This window comes from Syngnathoides biaculeatus, chromosome 5 (genome assembly GCF_019802595.1).
Source record: "Syngnathoides biaculeatus isolate LvHL_M chromosome 5, ASM1980259v1, whole genome shotgun sequence".
NCBI lineage: Eukaryota > Metazoa > Chordata > Actinopteri > Syngnathiformes > Syngnathidae > Syngnathoides > Syngnathoides biaculeatus.
The window spans coordinates 6238809-6250447 of NC_084644.1; the positions used below are offsets into that span (position 1 = coordinate 6238809).

Below are 11639 nucleotides of genomic sequence, written 5' to 3' on the forward strand. Positions count from 1 at the left end.
CCGGTGGATCAGCTGGTAAAGCATTGGCCTCACAGTCCTGAGGACCCGGGTTCGATCCCAGCCATGCCATGTTCTCCCCGTGCCTGCGTGGGTTTCCTCCCAAATCTCCAAAATCGTCCAACATTAATTGGACACTCTAAATTGTGCCTAGGTGTGATTGTGAGTGCGTCTGTTTGTCTCTTATGTGCCCTGCGATTGCCTGGCGACCAGTTCAGGGTGTACCCCGCCTCCTGCCTTGTAGACAGCTGGGATAGCCTCCATCACACCCGCGACCCTCGTGAGGATAAGCGCCAAAGAAAATGGATGGATATGTATTGTTAGTGATGGTGGACAACTTCTGACTTGTGTACAAACAAATAATGGAACCCGAGCACTTTGTGTACATCCCAAAGCAGCTGAAGATGAATTTTGTACAGTCATCACGGCATGTATGAAGCAAATAAACAAAATGTCTTCAGCCTCTCACCACGGCGCAAAGAGACGCGTGCCGCTCTCCCCGGCTATTAAATCAGTCATCAATCATACTCCCGAGCTGCTACTAAGTGAAAAGTTTCGTTTTGCTCCTGCAGGAAATATTTTTAGCAATTAGAAAAGTCCCCCCCCCACCCCCCCCCACCCCCGCTCAGTTCTCGCGAAGTCTTTGTCGTTGCGTCCAAATGGCGATCCCCGGCTTGCTTTGCGCTCTTTTTCAGTGCACGCCACCATGAAGTCGGCCCTGATTTCGCTCACGTCGGAGAGGGAGCGCCTAAGACTGTGCGTGGACCAGGAGACCTGCCCCCCTACCTCCCCCCAGGCGCTGGGCCTGAAGAAAGCGCTGACGGCGGTACGTGGGCGCACGCTCGCGGAAGCGCTTCACGCGCCGCTCGAGTCTCCTTGAGGGGCTGACTAGCCGAGGGGGGGCGGGGGCGGATTTGGGAGGGGGGCGCGCTTGAGTCACCGGCAGTTCCCGCACAGGCTTTTTAACTCCCTTTCGAAAGTCAACGTCGGTGGTCTCACCACCGCAGGGGGGGAACTTGTGAGCTTTCCGCTGCATCTCATTTCTTTGCTGTCTGCCGGCTCCTCGTGACTCAGCCGACCGCCAGTAACGGGCCGGGGGTCGTCTTCCGTCGCACGTTGCGACCCCCACCCCCCACCCCCGCGCGACCGACGTCAAGCGACAATTGCAAAAAAAAAATAAACGCGACGCTGCGTTCGACCTCATGAATTTAAGCGCAACGGCACTCTGTAGAGCGCTTTGCGGATGATTACCTTCTGCTTGTGCATCGCTTTTGTCATTAAGCTTCATTTTCTATTCACTAGAAAAATCAGGGAACCACCCCCCCCCAAAAAAAAAAAAAATTAATAAACGGCCAACTGTAGAGTGCCACAAATGCTGGGCCGCCCTCTGTTTGTTCATCTGTTAGTTTGTTAGATAGGTGGCCTGCAACGTCCTGGTTCAATTAAAAAAAAAAAAAAAAAAGCAACCTCGATAATGAAAATGTAACGATGTACAGTAGACGTAATTTTTTTATGACACACCCTCTCGTTCAATACCGCTAGGAAGTGTGCCCTACTTTTTTAAACGATTATTCCCGCGTATCATCATTAGAAATATTGTATGCATGTTGGACTGTGGCGGACCATCTGCGTCTGAGGTTGCCGGTTTGAATCTGAGCTCCAGCCTGCCCGTGTGTAGGTTTGCTTGCTCTTCCCGCGCTTCCTGCCACTTCCTCCCCACATTCCTCGAAAATGCCTCTTGGATCAAGAATCGGAGGCGCTAAATTGTCCAATGTGCTAGTCTATATGTGCCCCGCGATTGGTCGGCGACCACTTCCGGGAGAACCCCACCCCTGTGGCCCAAAGTTAGCTTGGATTGCTCTCAAATTACCTTTGACCCAAGTGAGGATAAGCAGCATGGTGAATTGCTAAAGTGAGAACGTTCCATGTACTCCATGCTTGAAAAGGTGATCATTTCCCCCCATTTTTTTTTTTTTTAAGCTGACCAATCAAGGGGTGAGTAAAGCTTAAGGGCGAGCCAGTCACGAGGGCCTCGGTTGTGGGGTGCGCGTTCAAATCTTGTGTCCGCTGGTTGTTATTTTTCAGGCTTTAGCCCAGAACTCAGAGCTGCGAGAGCGCCTGTGCAAGATTCACGCAGAGTCTCACGTCGTCGAACCCGCATTAGTCAGTCTCACTGCCGCTGTGCAGGTGGGTGCGTGGGAAATCAGTGACTCCCGGGCTCCCCCGCCTTCACCCACAGCCCCCCCCCAACCCCCCCCCCACCCCACCCCCACGGCGTAGCCACCAGCATGACAGTTCTTCTGATTACTACATCCCTCCTTATTTGCCTCCCACATCCTCAATGATTTGTCGTTTCTTTCATTCTGGTCCACACGCCCCCTCACTCATGACGATTGGACGCCGCATTTAAAAAATGAAAAAAGACAAGAAGAAGAAGAAGAACACATTGTGGATCTGGCCTCTGTGAATCATTTGCACGCCGCCGAGCGCTTTGGTGCGATCACGCGACGGCTCGTTCTGTCGATCGTCTGATTTACTGTCCGCGGAGAGTCGGCTCGTCGCGCTAATTGCGCCCCAGGAAATTTGTTAAAAAAAAATGAAATCAAACACACACAGCACACGCGCATCCTCGGGGATTGCTAATTGGAAAATTAACAAGCTGTCCCTCTCTAATTAAAAAGAAAAATATTATTGCTCAGTTACATGATACTCAATTGTGATGATTTTGCATAACAGATGGAACGGAGCTGTTATGAATACTGCGGTACTATTTTCCCGCAGTTTTTTTTTTTATGGATATTAAAAAACAGATGTACACTAAACTCGATCGTTAGCCGGATATTCAAAATATGAGCGCGCCTCGCGTCATCTCAGCAGTTCATTAGCATTGATAAAGCTTTTGAAAAACTTTTGATTTCACGCATGTTGCCATGAACCCCCCAGAACGACCCACAGGGGCACTGCTTTTTGCGATTCATACGTTTGGATGTCGGTGTCTCCTAGAAACAAGACGAGTCTGCATCCGAGTCCCGTTCTTTGGTGCATCAGGAGTCCAATGAAAGCAGAACCGAGTCGCTGTCTGAGTTCTTTGACGCGCAGGAGGTTCTCTTGTCTAATAGTTCCTCAGAAAATGAGGTAAGCCAAAGTCAATGCATCTTATGGCAAATAAAAAAAAAAAAACATAACAACTGTGTGTGTGCGCTTACAGTAAGCATAATTCATCATTTGGATTCTCTCATTTTGTTACAGTATTTGTGGTACCACATATATACACATCCATCCATTTTACTTAGCTGCTTATCCTCATAAGAGTCGCGGGGAGTGCTGGAGCCTATCCCAGCTGTCAACGGGCAGGAGGCGGGGAACACCCTGAACTGGTCGCCACCCAATCGCAGGGTACGTAGAGACAAACAGCCGCACTCACAATCACACCTCGGGGCAATTTAGAGTGTCCAATTAATTTTGTATGTTTTTGAGATGTGGGATGTAATATGAACATTACATGTACAAAGTGCTGAAAATAACTTCTAAACATGAATATTGTCATTTCGAACATAATTTGCCAGAAATAAGAAATGATCAAACACAAAAAAAAAAATCCATGTTTTTTTATCTGGTCTCTACCTGGTCTTTTATATATATATATATGGTTTCCTCCCACATCCCAAAAATACGCAACAATAATTGGACACTCTAAATTGTCCCAAGGTGTGATCGTGAGTGCGGCTGTTTGTGCACTGCAATTGGCTGGCGACCAGTTCAGGGTGTACTCTTCCTCCTGCCTGTCGACAGCTGGGATAGGCTCCAGCACTCCCGCAACCCTTGTGAGGATAAGTGGCTAAGAAAACAGATGGACGGCTTTGGGAAATTTTGGGACATGCATCTGCTCAGAGGGGAGGGGGGACCCCCTTCTTCCTCTTCGGCAATATGAAAGTTAATAAAAGATGAAAACCTTTTTTTTCATCATGCAAATTTATTAAAATGGGGGTGTTTTTTTTTGGGGGGGGGTACTTGAGCTGTATATTTATTTGTAAAGTCTATGCTAGAATGGAAGCGGTCTCCTGACTTTTTTTGAGGTACCGTATATTACATTACATGTTCACGCTTTTCACTTTGAGAAAGAAATTCCGCTGCCCAAATTGTTTACAATCTACATTCTGCAAGCTTTTTTTTTCGCCTCGTGCCCATAGCAACAAAAGCGTGAGTTGTATTTATTATTTTTTTATTTTTATTTTATTTATTATTTATTTTTTATTGTTATTCCAAAATTAAAAAAAATCTCTTGGACCAAAAGTGTAATTATTTAATAGTCATTCATCTTCATTGTATCTTTCTAAAGTTTGCACCAAGTTTGCTAGAAAGCAACCCTTGAAGTAAAAAAAAGTCGCTAAAATTGGGTATAAAAATGCATAATTTTCACAAATGTACCGTAATCAAACTTAACCCTTTGAGGATATTTAGATACCTGAGAGTTGGCTTCGAAAATAAACACACGCGATAAAATAACCCTCATAAATTAAAGCCATTATAGGTGACATTTGCTCACAAATGTTCATTAAAATAGAATTATTGTTATGTGCATTCACCCGCGTTGATCTTGCGCCTTGGATCCAGCCTGGAGCTGCATGATAAAATTAATTGTGGGGATTTTTTGTGTGGGTTTTTGAACCAATGGGGAGCTTTTTTCACTTATTTTGACACATTTGTAACTCATTTGCGTTGAAATACGGCGGCTCTCTGCCTGCACTTCCTTCTTTACTTTATTGTCGTGTGGCTGCTCAGATAGCGACGTCGGCGGAGGTGGTGTGAAAATGGAAGTTAATTACTTTCCGCTAAAAATACCGCCACGCTGTCGCTCCTTAGAAGGGGGTGGGGGGGGGGGCGTCATCTCCAAATGACGAGAAAGAAACTCGCCCTGCCTTTCATCGCCATTTAAAGTTGGCGTGTTTTTGATTTAGGCGTCAGAAGATGACTCGTACATCAGCGACGTTAGCGACAACAATTCCATGGACAACTTCAACAATGAAACGGAAAACGGAAGACAAAATTCAGGTAAGAAATTGCTTAAACACGCGAGCCGTACTCTTAAAACAAAAAAAAAAAGAGAGAAAGAAAGAATATACTGTAATTTCCAGTACCGAGGCTTATAACCAGGTGTGCTAACGCTAGCACCAAGCTAATGCTAGCGGGACGCTGGCTTTAAACTCATTATGTGTACCGAGGCTTATAACCAAGTGCGCGCTGTAGGCCGTCGTCGGAGGACGCTTTTTTCCTCCGCGTGTTTGTTTAATTTCGGGTAGTGAGAACGTTGGCTGGAGGCGATGAACAGTTTCTTTGAAGAATTTACTTACAGAATATTCCGGGCACTTATGAGTGACAGACAATGGCTGTAGAGAGCAGATCACAAGTGCGAAGATACAGAGAAGGCGCACATCCTTTGTCTTGTCAGAAGGGCGGACCATGGGTGGTATCAAACCTGTGGGGCTTTCCACTTAGACAAAGGGTTTCTGTCTCAACCGGTTCGAGCTGGGAATTGATTATTACAGAGTGTCCAGTATGCAGTTCATCAATGTTAGCCTACGTGCTAAAATGCGCTCAAGGACACATCTGGCTACAGAGCAGAGCCCCACTGAGGACATGAGGAAATTATGCAGTCGTGACTAAATATGGGCATAAGACATACTTCATGGGGTATTACGCTACATCATTTTGGACGTGACGTGTTTGGTTTTGTCAGGTTGCGGGGAGGTCCCGTGCCGGCGTCGATCGCGTCTCCCGTCGCCCGGCCCCGACGGCAGCGCCGTCAGCCTGTGGAACATCCTCAGGAACAACATCGGCAAGGACCTTTCCAAGGTGGCCATGCCGGCGCATCTCAACGAGCCGCTCAACACCCTGCAGAGGTTGTGCGAGGAGCTGGAGTACAGCGAGCTTCTCGACCGGGCCGCCGGCACGCACAACGAATTCCAACGGATGGTGAGCGGATTTTCGTGCGCACGTTGCTTCGCTCGACCTAACCTTTAATCTGCTCTTTGTTGATCAAAAGTGGCCGAGTCGCGAGTTATCTTGCGCGTTTGCAGGTCTTCATCGCTACATTTGTGGTGTCGGGTTACGCGTCCAGCTTCTACCGAACTGGCGGCAAGCCCTTCAATCCGGTCCTGGGGGAGACTTACGAATGTGACCGACCCGATAAAGGCTTCCAGTTTATCGCGGAGCAGGTACGCTTGACGCGCCAAAAACTGAAGTTGAATCTTCAAGCGATTTTCGAGTGTTTAGATGAGATTTGAAAGAGATTCTTAAAACCTGCTCTTGTTCTTAACATTTCCCAACTATGTGTAAGACTTGCCACTTTTGTGTTCTATGTATAACGTTCATTTTTTTTACTGTGGTATTCTCCGTTTTATTGGTTTAAGTTACACTTTATGGTTTTTATCTCCTGTAATGTTGCATTGTTTTCTATTCTACGTCTGGACAGCAAAATGTAGAACAGTTTAGTCAACCTTGTCCCTGCACAAATAGATTGGATTCGAAATCTCTGTTGTCTATGTCGACAGGTCAGCCATCATCCGCCAATCTCGGCTTGCCACGCAGAATCCAAAAACTTTATCTACTGGCAAGGTGCGTGCGGGATGATCATACGTTTTTTGCTCCAAGTTTTCAAATGCAAAAACGATTTTTACGCCTTTCGCAGACGTGAGGTGTAAGAACAAGTTTTGGGGGAAGTCCATGGAGATCATTCCCGTCGGCAGCACGCACGTGACCTTGCCCGGGTGAGCGTCAACGCCTCGAACCGCCACGCCGGAGTCGCGCATTTAAGCAGCGGGAAGATGTTGGTTGTGATGGCCGCAGGTCCGGAGACCACTACGAGTGGAACAAGGTGACGTCGTGCATTCACAACATCCTGAGCGGCCAGCGCTGGATCGAGCACTACGGCGAGATCTCCATCCGAAACTCCAACAGCGACGCCTGCCAGTGCAAGATCACTTTTGTTAAGGTGAGCCTGGCCCGCTGACTGGTTCCGTGCGCGGCCATTTTTTTCCTGCAATCCTGCTGTGTCAGCTCTAACATCGAATTAATTTTTCTGACAGCGGGTGGCGGGCCGTGCATTCGGGCCACGAAATACTTTAATACTAACACGAAGCGAAAAAAATGTATTCACATGTGCAAGTCGATACAGACGTATTTTGCTAGTCTGAAATGACTTTCCCTAGCCAACCAATCAGAGGAAAGAAAAATGCGGTCATAATTGTGCACTAGCTAGCAGGAGCGCTTTGATGTAAATTTCCAATCCCATTGCTTGTATAACGTAACTTCCGGCCTACAAGCCGCGACTTTTTTCACACGCTTTCAACCCTGCGGTTTATGCGGTGATGCGACTAATTTGTGCATTTTTTTGTAACGGCCGCAAGGGGGCACTCGGGCGGAAAAAGGTAAGAATTAGACCGGTGGAATATATGTGCCGAGGAAGTGAGTTTTACCGGCCCTGTTAGTGCTGCGCTTGCCTGTTGCTGCTGGGTTACTGGCGTGTCAGTGGTATTTACCAGTAAGTTTTATTTTAACCGACCATGTTAGCATTAGCGTGACACTGTGGTTAGCGCTAGGTTTTACCGGCCCTATTAGTGCTGCGTTAGCGTGTTGCTGTTGTTTTACTGGTGTGTCAGTGGTATTTACCAGTAAGTTTTATTTTAACTGGCCTGGTTAGCATTAGTGCGGCACTATTGTTAGCGCTAGCTTTTACCGGCCCTTTGAGTGCTGTGCTAGCGTGTTGCTGCTGTGTTACCGGTGTGTCAGTGATATTCACCAGTAAGTTTTATTTTAACCGGCCCTGTTAGCATTAGCACGGCACTATCATTAGCGCTAGCTTTAGTGCGGCGCTAGCGTTAGCACTAGCAATACCATTTGGTACATGCATGCGCCCCAGCTGTGTAAAAGCCGCAAGTCCCCACATTGAAGCATGAGATATTTACAAAGAAAGACGGTACACAGAAAGAGTTTAACGCGAGCGCGGCGTTAGCACTAGCGTTTGCGCGGCTAGCGCGTCTTGCAGCTTTTACACAGCTGTGGCGTATCTCGTATGTACCAAATGGTATTCCCTTTACAAATGTACTCAGTGAGGCTTGTAACCAGGTTCGCTCTGTAGGCTGGGAATTACGGTAGTTGAAGTCATATCAGCTAGCATGACTGATTTTGAAGGCCTCGGGCAGGTTAGATTGACGTGGCAACTGAAGAAAAAAATATCTGAAAATGTGATATCCACATAGATGAACTGAAATTGCTCCATCGGAAGGAATTGCTACAAAATAAAAAGAATAGTGTACAATTTCATGGGGTAAAAAAAAAAAAAAAATGTCCATCATCCGTACAATGTTTTCGTTGACACGTTTCCAGATCCAGAGTGTTCAGACCTAAAGTGCTTATTCTAAATTTTACAATAATTTGGTTCTGTAGTGGGTCTTTTTGCTCAATGACCTTTGCTGACGGTTTGCTGTTCTTCACCCGCATGCAACATAGAAGAAGCCCGGATGATGTTTGGGACCTTTGATGTATGAAAGGCTTGGCTGAGCTGAGCCGAGAAGGTTAATTGCCTCAGCGCGTCTGATTTGAAAAGGTCCCCCGGAAGGTAGCTGAGTCCAGGAAGAAAGCTGATTTATCGATCCGCAGCAGACGCCGCGAGCCGGAGCCACGATAAAGAGCCAAGGAGGGCGTCGCCACGACGACCTGGATGACAGAATGCGATCAACTGTTGAAAAATCGCGTCCCTCGCTGTGACGGATTTTCTTCTTTGTCACAGGCCAGATGGAACTCAAGCGCCAACGAGGTGGAAGGAACCATCACGGACCAGAAGGGGAACGTGGTCCGCCGGCTCTACGGGAAGTGGCACCAAGCCGTTTACTGCGGGGACCCCCCCTCGGCCACGTGCGTCTGGAGAGCGAGTAGGGAAACGCTTCCGTTGAGCCGTCGTCGCCAAAACGCACGCCTGTTGAATATTCGTACGTGTCCACAGACGCCATGCCGCTAGACCACGAGCAGTACTACGGTTTCACCAAGTTTGCCATCGAACTGAACGAGCTGGACGCTTCCCTAAAAGCGCTGCTGCCCCCCACCGACACCAGACTGCGCCTGGATCAAAGGTGAGAGGCAAAAAACACAAAACTTGGCCTTCTCGTTGCCTTATTATTCTGCCTTCCTCTTTTCCAAAAATGTTGGAAATTTAAGCCTTTGACGCTGACTCACTGGGGAATATTTCTCAGTTACTGAACGCAGTGCGGATCAAATGTGCGTGACAGGCGCGACAATGGGAAGGATTCGAACGGCAACCGCACTCGGCGCGTCTTTTGTGTTAATTTTAGGCCCCGATTGTAAGTTTTACAAGTGCGTTGTCAAAATGTAGGTCGGACTAAAATAACGCTGGCGCTTCATCCGGTGAGACGGCGCAGTAGTGCCACTGAGATCCCTAAAAACGTTGGAAAATAGATATGGCTATGAAAATTACATGTGATATTATTCACTTCATTGTCTATATGAAAAAAATAAATATGAGTGGAGAGCGTGTCATCCATGCACAAAGTTGTGGAAGTTTCACTCGACATCCCAGTGGCGGCCATATTGCCTGTTACATCATCAGCAGACGTCACTCTGGGACATTCGCCATTGAAAACACGTAGTGGCACTTGCTACGGGAGAGGAACAACAGAGATTTTGGGGTTTTTCCGACGGCCCTTCTGACACGGAAGCTCTTTCGAACAAGAGAACATCGCACAATCGAGTGAAGTGACCGGGGCAATATTACCCTATCGTTTCCAGCCATTTTTAGATGATATGCGGATCAATTCTGACTAACAACAGACTCCCTGACAGTATGACAGTATGTAGCGTACTCAGGAGGACCAATGCCGGACGAAACACGGGTGGAGGACTGGGGTTCAAATCCCGGCCCCGCCTGTGTGGAGTTTGCATGTTCTTTTCGTGCCTGCCTGGGTTTCCTCCGTGCCCTCCGGTTTCTCCCCACATCTCCAAAACATGCAACATTAATTAGACACTCTAAATTGCCTCAAGGTGTGATTGTGAGTCTGGCTGTTTGTCTCTATGTGCCCTGCAATTGGATTGCAACCAGTTTTAGGTGTACCTGGCCTCCTGCCTGTTGACAACTGGAATAGGCTCCAGCACTCCCCGTGACACTTGTGAGGATAACCGGCATAGAAAATGGATGGATATGTTTTTGGATTCCTTTTATACTTTGGATATATTTAAAAAAATACAAAATATTTTATATTAATACAATTCTTCTTCTAGTTGACACCCATTATTTGTTTATATATATATATATATTTTTTTTTGTATTATTATTTTTTTCATTATTATTTTTTTTTAATACTTTGTATATATTTTTGCAGCCCCAAAATTCTTTTTCTGTTTTGAGGGGATGAACCACTTGCAAACATTTTGGGGATAGATAGATAGATAGATAGATAGATAGATAGATAGATAGATAGATAGATAGATAGATAGATAGATAGATAGATAGATAGATAGATAAGCTAACATGCTAATGTTTTTGGCGCGCAGACTGCTGGAGGAGGGCAAGCTGGAGGCCGCCGAGGAGCAGAAGCAACGGATTGAACAGCTGCAGAGGGAAAGAAGGCGTCTCCTCGAGGAGAGCAACGACGCACATCAGCCCAAATTCTTCAGGTAATCTTTATCTCTCGATGGCGGACTTGAATAAGACCATCGTGCGCTCTTAAATGGCTTCATGGCCTCTCGCAGTCCACCAGGAATACCCGCACAATTTTCCGACCGCTGGATCAAACTTTCTTCCTTTACAAAGATGACAATGGTTGATTTTTTTTTTTTTTTTCCTTTCTTCAATAATGTTTAGGAAATTAAAAGATGACACTTGGGTGAGCAACAACACTTACTGGGAGTTGAGGCGCGACCTCGGCTTTGCCCACGCCGATTTCCCGACGTTGTGGTGACCGCCGGGATTTCGGCGCAGACCTTCTTCTGTGTTGTTATTGCCTTAACGAAAAATGCTTTTTTTTTTAAAAAAAAAAAAGTTGTGTAAATTATGTTATGCACCCTGAGAATGTTGATTAATGTGCAACGAGTCCAATTTGGAGAACATGTGAGAAGGCCGAGCGCTCCGCCTCATTATAAAACATCCGACGATGTATTTGGACCTCATTACAAGTAACGAGTGGCACCTCATCCTGTACTTTAGACAATCTCTACCTCAGAGATAAAAGTAGCCTTGTTATGCCGTCGATTAACATTTACATCCCATATTTATTCCGCACATGCCCGATGCCTTATCGGTGGTACCGTCGTTGTTTTTTTATTCTTTTTAGATGGATTCAAAATGTATAGAATATACGGTGCTCTGAAGATGAACCAGATCTGTACTGCAGGTTGCTTTCAATCAATCAATCACAGTACTAAATATGTTACTCCTGTGTGAATGATGCAAAAAGGGATGGAGGAGGTGTAGCAAAAGTCACAACACCCTCATCGGTTCGTCCACCTCATCCAATGCGGCTTCGCTCCCAACTGCGTGGTGTGATTGTGTTGCGTCGGGCTCGAATAAATGCTGCGATGCTTCCCTCTTGTGGACTCCTGTGTGTGTGGTCAAGTCTCTTTTTCCTTTTATT

At 46.6% G+C, this 11639-nt stretch overlaps 1 protein-coding gene across 6 annotated transcripts in view; it reads left to right on the top strand.

The window, feature by feature from the left end:
- Positions 1–11601, top strand: part of osbpl3b (oxysterol binding protein-like 3b) — a 34992-nt gene extending 23391 nt beyond the window's left edge. For 5 of the 6 annotated variants that reach the window (XM_061818896.1, XM_061818895.1, XM_061818898.1 and 2 more), the window contains 13 exons: positions 693–823; positions 2083–2184; positions 3001–3132; positions 4956–5049; positions 5735–5970; positions 6075–6212; positions 6549–6612; positions 6686–6764; positions 6844–6988; positions 8786–8927; positions 8999–9125; positions 10561–10683; positions 10871–11601. In XM_061818896.1, coding sequence (XP_061674880.1) covers positions 693–823; positions 2083–2184; positions 3001–3132; positions 4956–5049; positions 5735–5970; positions 6075–6212; positions 6549–6612; positions 6686–6764; positions 6844–6988; positions 8786–8927; positions 8999–9125; positions 10561–10683; positions 10871–10967 — 1610 coding nt within the window. In that variant the 3' untranslated portion in view covers positions 10968–11601. The remainder of the gene's footprint in view (positions 1–692; positions 824–2082; positions 2185–3000; positions 3133–4955; positions 5050–5734; positions 5971–6074; positions 6213–6548; positions 6613–6685; positions 6765–6843; positions 6989–8785; positions 8928–8998; positions 9126–10560; positions 10684–10870) is intronic. The other variant, XM_061818897.1, reaches the window with a different exon arrangement.
- Positions 11602–11639: the final 38 nt, after the last annotated feature.